This window comes from Carcharodon carcharias, chromosome 20 (assembly GCF_017639515.1).
Source record: "Carcharodon carcharias isolate sCarCar2 chromosome 20, sCarCar2.pri, whole genome shotgun sequence".
In the NCBI taxonomy this organism is placed as follows: Eukaryota; Metazoa; Chordata; class Chondrichthyes; order Lamniformes; family Lamnidae; genus Carcharodon; species Carcharodon carcharias.
Window position 1 is genome coordinate 30,047,946 of NC_054486.1, and position 16,982 is coordinate 30,064,927.

The 16,982-nt window shown below is 42.4% G+C and overlaps 1 protein-coding gene across 2 annotated transcripts in view; it reads right to left on the minus strand.

The window, feature by feature from the left end:
- The window catches only part of dnajc17 (DnaJ (Hsp40) homolog, subfamily C, member 17), a 181,378-nt gene that overhangs the window by 79,281 nt on the left and 85,115 nt on the right, over positions 1–16,982 (minus strand). Inside the window, exons 7-11 of one of the 2 annotated variants that reach the window (XM_041215046.1) lie at positions 14,401–14,450; positions 12,907–12,984; positions 9,895–9,975; positions 6,242–6,379; positions 4,351–5,155 (exon numbers count right to left, since the gene is read on the minus strand). In XM_041215046.1, the coding sequence (XP_041070980.1) occupies positions 5,114–5,155; positions 6,242–6,379; positions 9,895–9,975; positions 12,907–12,984; positions 14,401–14,450 (389 nt within the window). In that variant the 3' untranslated portion in view covers positions 4,351–5,113. Of the gene's footprint in view, positions 1–4,350; positions 5,156–6,241; positions 6,380–9,894; positions 9,976–12,906; positions 12,985–14,400; positions 14,451–16,982 lie in introns of those variants that run through there. The other variant, XM_041215045.1, reaches the window with a different exon arrangement.

Here is a 16,982-nt window from a genome sequence, read left to right on the forward strand (position 1 = left end):
TCAGCCTAACATCTGTGGTTGGGAAAATGCTGGAGTCCATTATTCAGGAAGAAATAGCAGGACATTTAGAAAAACATAACACAATCAAACAGAGTCAACATGGTTTTGTGAAAGGGAAATCATGTTTGACATATTTTCTAAAGCTCTTTGAGGATATAACAAGCAAAGTTGATAAAGGGGAACCGGTAGATGTAGTGTATTTGGATTTCCAGAAGGCATTCGATAAGGTGCACATAAATGGTTATTGCACAAGATAGGAGCTCATGGTATTGGGGGTAATGTATTAGCATGGAATGACGATTGGTTAACACACAGAAGACAGAGAGTCGGGATTAATGGGTCTTTTTCAGGTTGGAAAGATGGAACTAGTGGAGTGCCACAAGGATTAGTCCTAGGGCCTCAATTAATCACTATCGGTATGGATGACTTGGAGGAGGGGGCAGAGTGTAATGTATCCAAATTTGCTGATGATCCAAAAATAGATGGGAGGGCATGTTATGATGAGGAAATAAGGAATCTGCAAGGGGACATAGATAGGTTGAGTGAGTGGGCAAAAACTTGGCAGATGGAGTTTAATGTAGGAAAGTGTGAGGTCATGCACTTTGGTAGCAAGAATCAAAAGGCAGACTATTATTTAAATGGAGAGAGACTCCAAAAAAAGTGCAGCACAGAGGGATCTGGGTGGTCTTGTGCATGAAACACAAAAAGTTAGCATGCAGGTACAAAAACTAATTAAGAAGGCAAATGGAATTTTGGCCTGTATTGTTAGGGGGTTGGAATTTAAGAATAGGGAAGTCTTGTTACAACCGTACTGGGTTTTAGTGAGGCCACACCTGAAATACTGTGTACAGTTTGGTCCCCATATTTAAGGAAGGATATACTGGCATTGGAGGCAGTTCAAGAGAGATTCACTAGGCTGATTCCTGGGATGAAGGGGTTGACATATCAAGAATGGCTTAACAGGTTAGGCCTTTATTCATTAGAGTTTAGAAGAATGAGGGATGATCTTATTGAAACATACAAGATTCTGAGGGGGTGTGACAGGGTAGACGTTGAGAAGGTGTTTCCACTAGCAGGGGAATATCGAAATGGATACAGAATAAGGGGATACTCATTTAAAACTGAGATGCGAAGGGATTTCTTCCCTCAGAGGGTAGTGAATGTTTGGAATTCTCCACCCCAGAGAGTTGTGGAGGCTAGATCACTGAAAGTATTTAAAGAGGAGGTAGACAGATTTTTGAAACATCAGGGAGTTGAGGGCTCTGAGGAGCTGGCATGAAAGAGGGGTTGAGGCCTGGGGCAGATCAGCCATGATCTTATTGAATAGCGGGGCAGGCTTAAAGGGCGAATGGCCTATTCCTGCTCCTGTTTCTTATGTTCATGGTCTCTGGTGATATCGCTGCTTTGAAAAGGGCAGTTCGCTACCAGCAGTTGCTGCATTTTTCTCATCAGCATGTAAGTTTGTGGTTAGGAACTTTCAGTAGTTTTGTCTTCAACACCTTGTCAGTATTGCCAAGGGTTTCTGATGTTAAGAACTAACCATATTCCAGAGGTTAAGCTTCCACCATCAATACCTTGTTCCACTTAAGCACTTGAACCCCATTCAGGGTATCAGAGCCTTAAGTGGTAGTGATAAAGTGATATTCGCAGTTACCATGAACATCAAACAATAACTGCACTTTCACAATGCTTCTTAATTGTAAAGGTTTACCATTCTGAAAAAAAAACTGAACAGCAGCAGCAATGATTCTCTCATGTTTCAGGTATTTGACAATTTTTCTCATTTAAAGGGTTTGAAGTTAGTTACTTACAATTTTTTTAAGCAAAGCACATGGCAATAAGCCACCCAGATAAAAAGCATAAAATATATTAAATGGATGTGGTTTTCCCCCAGAGCCTAAATAATATGCAATTTGTTTGCTTGTCTACTCAATCAAATAATATCTCACAAGCATGGAAATCTCTTTAATCCATGTGTTAGTGAAGAGCAAGATAACCTTGAAACAGGAGAATGGGGCTGGCAGGTAATTTGTAAAAGTGAAAGTTGTGAGGGTTTACACTGAGGTGAAGGGGTTAGATGCTGGAGAACAGTTAGAAGTTATTTAAGTCTAGTTAGATGACCCACTAATGTGGGAAAATTTTATGTTTTCTTGATTTCCTATTGTTATGTGAAGGCAAGTTGTACTGAGTGAACATATCTAGTGCTTTGTACGTTCAGTCGTTGCTTAATGATTTATAGTAACGAATATTAACTTAATTGGGGGAGAATTTTCTCCCTGTCGGCTGGGCGGTTTGGAAGCAGGTAGGTGCGTAGCCGATCGCCACCTGCGATTGGCTGCACACCGTCATTTTACGTGGGTAGGCCAATTAAGGCCTGCCCAGTGTGATGTGCACCCAGAAGCGCTTAGCGCTACCTGTGCAGGCGGACTGAAGAGGGAGGGTCAGGGCCAGGGCTCTTTCGCGTGCAAAAATCTCTGAGGCACGGAGCTGATTACTTTGATTATTAAAAGTTGACAAAAAGAATGAAAAAAATATTCAGACATGTCCCCATGAGCTGGGACATGTCAATGAATTTTAATAAAATGTTTTATTAAACTTATAAACCCTTCATGAAACCTCATCCCGCCTGTGGATGAGGTTCCATGAAAAATGCGAAGGCCATCTGGGCTCTTCATCTCCCCGCCAACCTTAAGGTTGGACGGACAGCCCTGACAGGTACCTCGATTAAATAATGGCCTTAATAGGCCTGTGGCAGTTCGGCGGGGGGGGGGGGGGGGCTGCTAACTATGGTGTGTGCCCGCCGAGTTGAGGATCGGAATGACTCGCAGTGGTTTTGGGACGGACGCTCGATGTCACCTTGCGTCATTGTATGTGTCGGTGTGTGGGGCACGCCCCCACACGCCGAACGTAAGATTCAGGCCTTGGTCTCCAGAGAGACTGATGGCATCCAAAATACGAGCACATGGTCTAGTTTATGAGGGATTACGATTTTTACATGTTGGATTATACAAGCAAGTACAGTGCATTGTCTCAAATCCAGCTGTCCAAAAGCCGGAGTTGTCCGAATACTAGACATATTTAGTATATAACATGCATCAGTTTTAATTGGAAAAAATGAAAACTTACCTGGACAATTCGGTTAGATGCTGCATAGGCGTATTGTGGGGCCTGACTAGTTATTGACTTTATGTTTCCCGTGCTGTCTTTTCCTGTGCTCCAAGCAACTCCTGACCCCACCAGACTCGGCTCAGCCCAGCCAAAACTGAACCACCCGACCTGAAATCTGACAAGACCTGAAATCCAGTATGTCCTCGATCCCGAGATTACTGGTTTTGAGACACTGTACCTGACAGTGCAGGTTAAATTCTATGTTATGGAAGTGATTGATACCAATGAACCCAGAGATAATCTACAATGAACCTCAATCTGTAACAGGTTTACAAAATCAAATAACATTACAGCATAAAGAATAAGGTCATTGGCCCATCATGCTTATAACACCTCTCTGATTTATTTCCAATATCCTTGAAAATAATTATTTCCTTTTAAAAGCTAGCATGAATTCTGCTCTCTGTAGGACATCCTGATGGCAATTATCACCTTCACCGCTTGGGTGGTACAGTCAAAGTAGAGTGCCAGCTTGTTATAAAACCAATCTGATTTTCACTTCTATTAAGTCTTAACAACTGTGTAAACTACTTCTAATTTTGGTGACGTCTGTAAAATTTTTGCCCTTTAAGTTAGCTGGACTTGCCAAACAGTGAGAATATTTTCCTCCAATTTACTTTATCAATACCTCTTATAATTTCTGTGTTCTCTTTGTAATATATGCATACTTTTATCAAGCTAGCTGATTTTCTTGCATTGCTCACAGATAGTCTGGGAGTCTGGAGCATCTTTAGCAATTAACTTTCTTTTCCTTTAGGGCATCGGCTCACTCTGTGGGTGTGAGGACTAAACAATTTGCAGGCCAATCAAAGTTGAATTTCTGTTTGGTGGAGAAATTTTGCAGGTGACCAGATGGTTGTAAATTGCTAGCTTTATTAAGTTGAAAACATTATATCATGTAAACTGTAGTTGTATGCCTCTCCCAGGCTACAAAGTTTCACTGCTGTAAATTTACTACCAGTTGATTTCATACAGGTTAATTAAGAGCCTTTTCTACAGGATTAAAACCTCATGAATTTATACAGATGTAACATACACCACTTCTAGGATACAATATAAATCAGCTGAATGTGGTATGTATGTGTTACGGACAGGAAGGGGTCAGTTCAAACAGCACTGTTTTTCTCTTACCAACTGCCCGTAAACAGAAGGTGTTTTGAATCATTTTTTTAAGAATAAGCGGTGACGTATAATCCCAACCTCGCAGTTTTTGTGTTATCCAATTTTACTAATAATCCAATAACAAACTCGAGTTAGGATTAACACCGAAGGTTAGTTTATTTTTACACATTAAAATCCTGCAAAAAGGAGTATTTGCAGCTTCCCATTCTGCATTCACACAGTGAAGGGAGGGATAGAGAAAAAGGAGGTTTTATAATAACACACGAATTCCACAGTTCCAAAGTCAGAGTCGAATGAGAAAGTCTTTCACAAAGGCATTTGATGATTGGCTGGCTGGAGACCAGTGTTCTAAGATTTACTTTCTCAGGTCATGTTGATGTCACAAGATGAAGTAGGTACACAGAGATGCCGTCAGTTCTGTAGTCAATGATACAAAATCTTCCAGTAGAGTCAGGTTAGATGGGCTGGTGGTCCAACCTGGACAGAGCTTGCTTCTGTGTGGCCTGCCAACTGGATGTCAAACAGAAAGGTAATATTAAACTGTTCCAAAGGCCAGAGTCTTGGGTTATGTGAACTTCCTTCTTCACAGTGGCTTCAACAAAGGGTGTTTATCCAGCATCTGGAATTTGGCTTTGTTTTCAGGGCTGATAATGTCTCAGCCATTATAGGTTGAAAGGGGTGCCATTCGTGTTGAGGGTCTGGTGTTTGGGAAGCCATTGTCTTAGCAGACTTACTGACTCTCTAGCAAGATTAGCTTTATCAAAAGCAAATGGAATTCCTGTAGCTCCCTTTGAAATTGGTCTGTACAGTCCCAGGTGATCAGTTAGAAGCTCCTTAGGCAAAATGAGGTGTGGCATTCCCGAAGCTGAGAAGAGAATTCTTTGTTATGCAGGCTGTTGGGGATAATTTCCAGATAGAGGATCATCCAACTTAATTGTATTTGTTCAGCAGAGAAGTTCAGTTTAAAAATAGGAAATAGTAATAAGGATAACGTTTTTAAAGATATACAGGCTTGGGTTTCTGTTCAGTGTTGGAAGAACACATGCTGTGTAAAGTCCCAACCCCCAGTTTCCACTCTTTGCCACAAATCAACTGTGGCTCAGAATTAGCAAATGAGACAGGCTCAGTCTTCACCAGAGAAATGACTTTCTTCCTTCCGGTGAGGGAGTCTGCATTTGCAGACTGGCAACTCAGTAAAGCTTTTGTAAATTGTTAAACTGACCCACCCATCCACTCCTATTTTGCATTTGCTCTATTGGTGAGTGTATTTGCAGAGGACAAACTATTCACTCACTTTACCTAAAAACAAATGCATTATATGACAATGGGCTTTAGTCCTTGATCTTACACATATACATTGATAATAGAGAGCTTCCTGCCCTTCAAAGAAGGAAAGACCACCTCAGTTTAATATTACTCAGTTTGTCAGCTTTGATTGCATGTTTAAGACCTGGGTTGGGGTTTGAACCAACAACCTTCTGACGATGACAATGCAGAACCATCAACAGCCAACCTGATGGCTTTTTCTCAGGATGCTTTGATATAGAAAAGGGGCCATGTCTAAAATGGCCGTGGATTCCATTTTTAAACAAAACTCTAATTTGAATATATTGAACATGTTTATAGCTGAAGCATGCTGACTGAAATGTGTGAAGCCTGTGTGCCTCACAGACGTTTTAGATTTTTTACCTAACATTTTTCAAGAAAAAAAACTTGCAATTTTCTCTCCTCCTCTTCTGAAGACACTGGGGGTTGCTGAGGTATAGTTCCATGCTGCCAATCTGCCTCCAGTGCCTTGTCTAATTAACCATTCTCCACCTGAGTCCAGGACCAAATGTCACAGCAATTCTACCAATGAGGGTCATACAACCAAGAACCAAGCTCATTACTGCCCCCACCCATATCCGCCAGATATAAAAAGCAGGCTTGGATGTGTCTGACATTATCCTACCTGGAACAGGCTAGGTGTACTTGTCTCCAAAGATGATGATGCAGCGTTGCTTGTGGTGTTTGGAGGGGGTGGTCCTTCCAGCCAGGAGATCTTCAGTGGGTTACTTGTTAGACCTGTCTCATTCTTAAAAGCAAGCTCCTGTTCAAAATGAAGAGTGGCTTGGTTAGCACTGATAATTTTTAGAGCTGATAGCAATTGATCATTTCTCCTTCATAGGCCTGCAATCACTGATATCTTCCATCAAGGTGACTCCTCGTTATGCTGTGTAAGGTTCCAACCCCCAGCTTCCACCCATGCCACAGATCAACTATGGCTCAGAATGAGCAAGTGAGGCAGGCTCAGGTCTCCACCAGAGAAATTACATTCTTCCTCCCGGTGAGGGCATTGCTTCACATGAGACTGGCAACTCAGTAAAGTTTTTGTAAATTGCTAAACTGACCCTCCCGTCTGCTTCTATTTTGTATTTGCTCTATTGGTGAGTGTGTTTGCAGAGGGCAAAATATTCACTCACTTCATCTAAAAACAAATCATATATGACAATGGGCTTTAGTCCTTGATCTTATGATCTTAAAACAAAATAGTGCTACGAGCAAGAATAGGTTTTAAACAATAAAAAGCAGGACCTCTCCCTTGTAGCTTGTTTGGTAAATTTGCAGGTCAAAATTCAGTCTGTGCTAACTAACTTGACCCGCCGTGTTGATGCTTCTAATCGACAACAAAGTGCAGGTGTGGTGTCTTGGCTGTGGGTGGCAACACTTGGCTGTGAAGTCACTCACAGTTAAACAGCCTGTTGACACTTGTTTTTTAAGAGACATATGAAAGCTATCACTGGGATGAACTGCAAGAGGATTAATTATGATTGTAGCCCAGCAACAGTCAGTGCATTTAGATCAAAATTGGGAGGAGGGGGAATTTGAGAGAGTCTCCTCACCATGTAATCTAGTGTAGGGGTGTCCAACCAATAGTCTATGGGGAAAAGGGCAAATTGATCCTGCACCCCAAGGCCCAGACAAGTCAGTCTCAGATGTTTTTAATATATTTTATACACAGCTTTGTCTAGCTTGAATTTCATGTGTGTGGGGGCTTGGAAAGGGTTATTTATAATGTCTAATTAGTGGATCAGAGCAGAAGTAGCAGCTTGTGATATAGGGGAATTATTGGGAACAGGTAATTAGTTAATGGGAACAAAGTTTATGTGTCTTCACTTGTCCCCTCCCACCACCAATCACCACCTTCAAATGCAGAGCAGATAGAGAAATCATGGGCCCTCGTGTTTCGCCAGTTTCTGGGCCCCTTATCACTTCAGCTCACCAATATGGCATCTGAAACACTATGCATTAGAAGTGTGTGCATGTGCCACAAACCCCATTTCAGAGCTTTAAGGGGCCTTGTAGCACCCAAAAATCCAATTTCCTCCCCAAAGATTCCCCCAATTTCTGTTTGTGCATCTTGCTAAGTGCAAATGTAGAGAAAACCGCATTGGGAGCAACGAATGCAGCAGACTAAATTGAGGGAAGTGCAAGTGAAATGCCGTTTCACTTGAAAGAGTGTTTGGGCCCTTGGACGGTGAGGAGGGTGGAAGTAAAGGGGCAGGTGTTGCACCTTCTGTGGTTGCATGGGAAAGTGCCATGGGAGGGGGTTAAATGAGCGACCCCTTATTTTTAAACAGTGGCCCCTAGTTCTAGATTCTCCCACAAGAGGAAACATCCTCTCCACATCCATACTATCAAGACCCCTCAGAATTTTAAAGGTTTTAATCAAGTCACCTCTTAATCTTCTAAATACTAGTGTATACAAGCCTAGCCTGTCCAACCTGTCCACCATTTCCTCATAAGACAATCCATCTATTGCTGGTATTAGTCTGGTAAATCTTCTTGTACTGCTTCCAACACATTTACATCTTTCCATAAATAAGGAGACCAATACTGAACACAATATTCCAGATGTGGTCTCACCAGTGCTCTGTACAACTGAAGCATAACCTCCCTACTATCGTAATCAATTCTCCTCATAATAAAAGATAACATTCTAGTAGCTTTCCTAATTACTTGCTGTACCTGCATACTAGCCTTTTGTGATTCATGCACTAGGACACCCAGATCCCTCTAAATCTCAGAGCTCTGCAATCTCTCACCATTTAGACAATGAGCTTCTTTTTTATTCATGCTGCCAAAATGAACAATTTCACATTTGCCCACATTATACTTCATTTGCCACATCTTTGCCTGCTCAACCTATCTATGTCACTTTGTAATCTCCTTATGTCATCTTCACAATTTACTTTCCTACCTACCTTTGTGTCCTCAGCAAATTTAGCAACCATTTCCTTTGGTCCCTTCACTCAAATCATCGATATAAATTGTAAGAAGCTGAGGCCCCAGCACTGATCCCTGTGGCACACCACTTATCACATCCTGTCAACCAGAAGAAGATCTGGTTGAAACATACAAGATCCTGAGGGGACTTGAGAGGATGTTGCCCCTTATGGGAGAGACTCGAACTAGGGGACACAGTTTAAAAATAAGGAGTCTCCCATTTAAGACGGAGATTAGGAGATTTTTTTTCGCACAGAGGGTCATTTGTCTGTGGAATTCCACACACACACACACACACACACAGAGCAGCGGAGGCAGGGTCATTGAATATTGTAACACTGTGTTATATAGACTCTGGATTAACAAGGGAGTCAAAGGGTACAGGAGGTAGACAAGAAGATATGCCTACCCTGTTTCCTGTTAGCTAGCCAATCTTCTATCCATGCCAATATGTTGCCCCCTACACCAAGAGCTTTTATCTTCTGCAATAACCTTTGATGTGGCGCTTTATCAAATGCCTTCTAAGTCTAAGTACAGTACATCCACCAGTTCTCCATTATCCACAGCACTGCTCCACCATTTGGTACGATTATGGTTGATTTGATGGTGGTCTCAGCTCTATCTTCTTGTCTACCTCCTGTACCCTTTGACTCCCTTGTTAATCCAGAGTCTATATAACACAGTGTTACAATATTCAATGACCCTGCCTCCACTGCTCTTTGTGTGTGTGTGTGTGTGTGTGTGTGTGTGTGTGTGGAATTCCACAGACAAATGACCCTCTGTGCGAAAAAAAATCTCCTAATCTCCATCTTAAATGGGAGACTCCTTATTTTTAAACTGTGTCCCCTAGTTCGAGTCTCTCCCATAAGGGGCAACATCCTCTCAAATCCCCTCAGGATCTTGTATGTTTCAATAAGATCACCTCATTCTTCTAAACTCCAAAAGATACAGGCTCAACCTGGAGAGTTGTGTCTGACATGACCTCAGAAGATAACCTCTCCATCACAGGACTCAATCAAGTGAACATTCTCTAAACAGCTTTTAATGCAATTATACCCTTCCTTAAGTATAGAGAGCAAAACTGCACAAAATATTCTAGATGCGGTCTCACCAACTGTAAAACTGGTACAACTGTAACAAAACTTGCATTTTGAAAACTTTTCAGCATAGTACTGAGTACTTAATACTATCTAAGCTTGGGGGCTAAGCCTATTATCTTTTGGTCCATGTGGCACAGCTATCTTACTGAGGCCTTTGGTGAGTGTTGAGAATGGGGAGGTTAAAGCGGAACCACACAGATCCCGTTCATGTGGAAAAGTGGAGAGGTGTGATACTCACGGCGGTCTTGGTTGAGGAGAATTCCACAATAGCAGTGCCTTTCTTTTTACTGGATATGAGCAAGTTCAAAACTTCTCCATACTGCAGGAAGAAATATCCCTTGATCAGTATCTGATACCAACTCTGCCTGACATTCTGCCAGTACTGGCTGTTAAAGCATTGTTATCTTTTAGTAACTTCCACGCAACATAACCCTCAACCCAAAGAAAAAATGTAGGGGCAAACAGTTAAACAGAACATCTATTCAAGCAATGGCAAATGCCTGAGGATCAACTTGGTAGTTTTTTGCATGTTAATGTTAAGATTTTAAGTCAGTGCTATTCTAAATTTCTCTACACTTATTGCCTTCTTCCCTCTTGTATTGCTGTCATAGCTTTGTATTTGTGCTCATCTGGGCGGGGGGGTGGTGGGGAAAGAGAGAGAGATGTGAAAGAAACAGAAAAGATTTAAAAAAATAGACAGAACTTAAAATTTTATATTATTCTTTCCATGACGCTATAATCAGCATTGAATCTGTTTCCTCCGTAGGAAGCCATTAGTGTCAGGGTGGTCTCTGACTGTGGAGGGTGTAGGGCAAAATGGGAAGGGGATCTTTTGTATGGAGGGCGAGAGGAGTTGGTTGGTGAATTCCTTCATCTGATTTATTAGTTTTTGTGCTGTCCAGTCACTAACCCCTGTTCATTGCCTTTCCCCTTGGAATTCTTGACCTAAGAACGCAAACCATGTCTTGCTCAAATCAAATCAACACACAAAAGGTTAAGCCTCTTGCAAAAGTGGAGCATGGGAGAAGAGTCATTTTTGATCAGTTGCTACCTTGAGACTGATAAACCTGGGTATGGAACAAATAGGAGGCTCAGCGCCTTTAGGTTAACACGTGGCCATCCTGCAATAGCTGAAGGGTTTAAGTATGATCCATTGCTTCAGGTGAGTTATTGATTATTGCATCTCATTTATGTTGCTGCAGATGGGGTCCTCTATTACCAATCACTGTTTTCAAACTAGATCTCAGGCGCTCATCAGCCTCCTAGGGTTCAGTATCTTTTTATGTTTGTCAGCATAGACATAATATTTCTGTTGCTCTACAATAACAAACATGTTTTCTGCAATGGACGGCTAACACTGTCATTCAATCATAGGGACAAGGAACCTTGGAGCAGGGATAATATTTGAAGGTATCCTCCCCACATGGAAAGGTTTGAAAATCAACACTAGATGTAAACATTTGGTTGGATTTCTCCCTTCCTCCCCAAGCACAGTATCTCACTGGGATGGCGTTCTGAGGTGGTCAATGTCATCTAGTGCCAACAGAAGATTTAGCAAACCATATACTCACCCACTGTCCATATGTAGACAATTTCAATTTCTGCAAACTGATGTGCAAGTGTCAGATTCCAGCTCTCCCTTTAAGCTCGTGGTCACTGACCCAGCACAACAGCATGCAGTGTTCTTCCCCAGCACTGAACAAGAAAGCATCCATCTCGCACCATATAGTCACTGAACGTGGGGAGGTCTACTGGGACCCACTTTCTTAGACTGGGTAAATTTCAGGAAGTCCGTGACTGGGTGGTCAGCAGTGCTTAAAGATCAGGCCAAAGTTGGAAATCAGACTTAAAAAAAAGTGCACAGAAACTTCATACTTGGACAATTGCTGGAATGGAAATGCTTACAAGAGGCGTCTAGTTTACAGATTAAATGAACTCATACAAAAATCTGAATGTGATTTCCTTGCAGAGTGGCTTGCAGCTAGATATTCAGCATTAGAATCAGCCTTTTAGACAGGAGTATTTTTAAAGCATCTTGCACTGCTGATCTCAAGCTATTATTAAAACCCTTGTCCCTCCTGAGTTACATCCACATCATCCTGCAGTTTGTAGCAGTATATAGATCTTACAAGGCACCATTCTGACATGATAACTAACATCTTGGATAAAGAATAATTCTTCAGGTAACATATGAACTGGGTGGTCTGCATTCTTTTGGTTCACAAATAAACTCCAGATCCTAGGAATCAAGTTATTTCAGTTTATTTTCATGATGCATCACATCCTAATCTCTTGGCCTCATAATCTTGCCCCCACTACCCCAATTCCTCAAAGCTGGTAAGATCTGCAGTTGTGATATTTGGATATGGAGAATTTTAAATCGGCAAACAAAATTTAGCTTCTAAATGGAAGTTGCCACGCAGTCATGCATTCAAGTATTTTAACAATTATTTTCCTGTGGATGCATCTGCCAGCGAATGCAGAGTCAGGTAAATTGAAGACCAAAACAGGACTTCACAACTCAAAGCTGTAGACGATAACTTCATTTTCAATGACAGCTTCCAAAGTGATTTGACTGGAGTGCCCCATTGTTTGAAAAAGAGAGAGAAAGACATCTGCTCTGACTGTAGTGAGTTTATGAACAGTGGATGAAAGTGCTGATTGCTGCAGCATTTCAATCTGAGATTAAAGATATAGATTTTTTTCCCCTCAACTCTTACCAGTCAACAGGAATCAGTTCTGTGACACTGTCACCAATTGATAGGATAGAGGTTATATTGGTGAACTATCAGCCCAGAGGTTCAGAATTCAAATCCCACCAGGGCATGCTGTAAAATTTAATTCAATACAACTGATCATTTGTAGGTTAGCATCAGGAAAAATGGCCAGATTATTCTAATAACACAACTGGCATTTGATGCATTAAAGAGGAAGATGAATAAACGCATGGAAGAAAGGAACAGAAGGATAAGCTGATAGATGAGTGGGAAGAAACTTGTAGGTAGAAGAACACCAGCAAGGACCAGGTTAGCCAAATGGCCTGTTACACACTCCATGTAACTGTAGATGAGTAGCATGGATTTAAAAACCTGAAGAAGTGTACGAGTACTAAATTGCTTTATTCAGGTCATTCAGTATTTTTGCTGACAAACTTGGGGTGTGTGTTAGGCGTTGGTATTGGGGAAATGGGGAGGGAAGGCCTCTTGATCCTGTTGGCCTCTTGAATGCAGGATTCTAGAAAACAACTTACCTTCTTCAGAATTGAAAGGAGATATTCATGAGAGTAACCACCATTTGATTCGTCATCCTTCTTACACTTCCATTTCAGCTACCAAAGAGAGAGAGAACAGATCAACAAGATAACTCCTTATTGTTACTCACTACCCTACTATCCCTTCATTCGAGACAACAATGTCTGACAGAGAATGGACTGACTCCAAATCTTCGCCATTCTTGAACAGGCAGCACCCTGCCTTCACTCGATACTCTGTGGCTCCTGGCTGAAATCAGCAACACATCATTGCTACAGTGTGCAACTGCATCCGAATGTACTGACAGTTCCATCACCTGTGCCACATCAATCTAACCAAAATAAGTTAGTCCTTTTCTTCCATAGTGAGAAACCAACTACCCCCAGAAGGATAATCATTCAATCGCACTATCACCGAAGTTTACTTAGTAAACAAAATAGAAAGCTGGTTCTCTGGTCTGTGGAGAGTCATCAGACCCAAGTTGAGACACTACAATTGGCCTCAACAGGCTCCGCAGAGAAAAAAACACCAAGAGATCCTCATCACTATCGCAGATGGCCACAGCCTTGTTAATAACAGGATAGTTGTGATGTACTGAGGTGGACAGTCTGCTATCATCCCATGCCGAGGTTAATGCAAGAAGTGCCCTTATTAAGGTACTGGAGAGTTGTTGGGACCATTGGAATCTTGTCCCAGCAAGAGTCTGTGTCAACAGCAGAGAATTAAGGGAAGAACGATGGAATTTAAAAGAACATCAGGAAAACGCAAATATATTTAGGTCCAGAGCCCAAAGGGAAAGTGGCTTTTGCTTAAATGTGTAAATTAGGAAAATCTTCAGGATATGTATTTGCATTTTAGTTGCCTGAACTCGCTGCTCTTCAGAAGCCTTTCATACATCCCAACAACTTGGACCCTAACAGGAATTCCATTCTGTAGACATTAACACATAAGACCATAAGGCAAAGGAGCAGAAATTAGGACAATTGGCCCATCAAGTCTGCTCCGCCATTCAATCATGGCTGATAAGTTTCTCAACCCCATTCTCCCGCCTTCTTCACGTAAACTTTGATCCCCTTACCAATCAAGAACCTATCTATCTCAGTCTTAAATACATTCAATGACCTGGCTTCCACAGCCTTCTGTGGCAATGAATTCCATAGATTCACCACTCTCTGGCTAAAGAGGTTTTTCCTCATCTCTGTTCTAAAAGGTCTTCCCTTTAATCTGAGGCTGTGCCCTTGGGTCCTAGTCTCTCCTACTAATGGAAACATCTTCCTCACGTCCACTCTATCCAGGCCTTTCAGCATTCTGTAAGTTTCAATCAGATCCCCCCACATCCTTCTAAACTCCATCAAGTAAAGACCCAGAGTCCTCAAACGTTCCTCATATGTTAAGCCTTTCATTCCTGGGATCATTCTCGTGAACCTCCTCTGGACCCTCTCCAGGGCCAGCACATCCTTCATGGTGAGAACTACTTCATTAAGAAAACTTACCTTCAGTTTAGGGGTTGAGTTGTTTTTGGAATCTGTTCGGACATCAGAGCCTAGAACATTATAATAAAAAACATTAAATCACACAAAAATAACAAGTACATAAATTGGATGATGTGCTAACATTACCCAATCTTCCATTGCACATTGACAGATTACTGCAAACAATCAGAGCAACCAATTCTGCATCAGGACAAAGAAATGGAATGAAGCTAAAATAGTTTAATACCCAATGTCAAGGGGTTTCCAACCATTTGAATTTATGGGTTATTATACCATGCAGTAACACATAAAACCGTGAGTCCCCCACACTGATACCATCCGCTCCTCTACCCCGCACCGAGCCACCCTGCCGATACCGCTCTCCCACACACCAAGCCCCTCCACTGCTCTCCCCTGCACCAAATCCCCTCTGCACCAGGCTCTCCCACTACTATCCTCCCTAGCATGTGCCCTCCCCATTTTTGAACATGTCCTTATAATTTACAACATTTCTCTCCTTGGATCATCCATCCTGTTGTCTGTCCCTGGCCCAATTGGGATGCACCCAATATTTTCTCCATAGGTCCCCAAAGCCCACTCAAGCCAGCCATTACGGAGATGGTTCATTCTCTGAGTTACTTCACTCTTGAGGCAGTGGGGAAGCACCTGGACCCAACTAGTGTCATTTTATCATAAAAATGAAACATTTTAATCTGCTGCCATAGGTAACAACAAGAAATCCCTGACATAAATCCATGGCCTGTCCGTTTTAAGGCACATCCCATTTATGTTCCTGGAGAATTTTCCCAGGCGAGGCAGGGCAAATGCGGCTGTGTGCAAGAAATCCCCTACAACTGACATTGGGTCCGGGTCCCAACATCATCTTGCCTTAGAGTCATAAAGGTCTACAGCACAGAAAAAGGCCCTTTGGCCCATCGAGCCTGCGCCGGTCAAACAAGTACCTAACTATTCTGATCCCATTTTCCAGCACTAGGCCCATAGCCTTGTATGCCATGGCATCGCAAGTGCACATTCAAATACTTCTTAAGTGTTATGAGGGTTTCTGCCTCTACCACCCTTTCAGGAATTGAGTTCCAGATTCCCACCACACTCTGGATGAAAAAATTCTTCCTCACATCCCCTCTAAACCTCCTGCCCCTTACCTTAAATCTAAGCCCCCTGGTTGTTGATCCCTCCACCAAGGGGAAAAGTTCCTTCCTGTCTACCCTATCTATGTCCCTCATAATTTAATGCACCTCAATCATGTCCCCCCTCAATCTCCTCTGCTCCAAGGAAAATAATCCCAGTCTATCCAATCTCTCCTCATAACTATAACTCTCTAGCCCAGGCAACATCCTGGTAAATCTCCTCTGCACTCTCTCTAGTGCAATCACATCCTTCCTATAATGCAGATTCCAGAACTGCATGCAATACTCTTAGCTGTGGCCTAACCAGTGTTTTATACAGTTCCAGCATAACCTTCCTGCTCTTATATTCTATGCCTCGGCTAATATCCCATATGCCTTAACCACCTTATCTACCTGTCCCGCTACCTTAAGGGACCGGTGGACTTACACACCAAGATCCCTCTGATCCTCGGTGCTTCCCAGGTTCCCACCATCCATTGTGTATTCCCGTGCCTTATTTGTCCTGCTCAAGTGCATCACCTCACACTTATCTGGATTAAATTCCATTTGCCACTGATCAGCCCATCTGACCAGCCTGTCTATATCCTCCTGTAATCTAAGGCTGTCCTCCTCACTATTTACCACCCCACCAATTTTCGTGTCATCTGCGAACTTACTGATCAACCCGCCTACATTCAATTCTAAATTGTTTATATATACCACAAACAGCAAGGGACCCAACACCAATACCTGTGGAACCCCATTGGACACAGCTTTCACCCGGGTGTGTTCAAAGATGAATGGGAAACAACTGTCCAGCTGTCAGGAAAGTAATTAAGATATGCAAACAGCCAATTAAGTCTGTGTTTAACACTGCATTCTGATTTATGCTGTCAGCACATAGGTTCCATGATTCTCTGGATCTTACCTGGGTGCAGTAAGCAAGGGAACAGTGGAAAGTGATTGCTGGATGAAACTGACCTGTTGTAAAGACTGAAATTGGCAAGACTGTGGTGAAAGGTTTGTGCTGACAGGATTTTGTTCCATCAGGCAGAAATCATAGTTTCGCAGGCAATTGCAACTTTGCGGGATTACTTTCATGTACCTTGGAGTATCACGAGATGCATTTGAACATCCTGGCTGTCACAATGCACAGCAACTTGGGAGCAACCTATGCTACAGTAGCTTGAAGGAGAGCAGCAGGATTAGCCATCTCAGATGTCACAGCGACAAGGCAAGAGCAGCAACACAAGCAGCAGTGGCTGTCTTCTCCACAGCTCCAGGGAGCAAAGGGGATGAGCACAAAGCTCCAGCTCAAAGGTGGGAAAACCCAGCACAGGCCATACAGATCAAGGTTGAGCTTCCTCAATGTCAGAGCAAGTGTCTCAGCAAGCTCAGGCTCTTGTGGGACGTTGTGATAAGCATCTGGTACCTTCTGGAAACAGGCCTCTGCCCATGATGAGCAGGTTCCCAAGC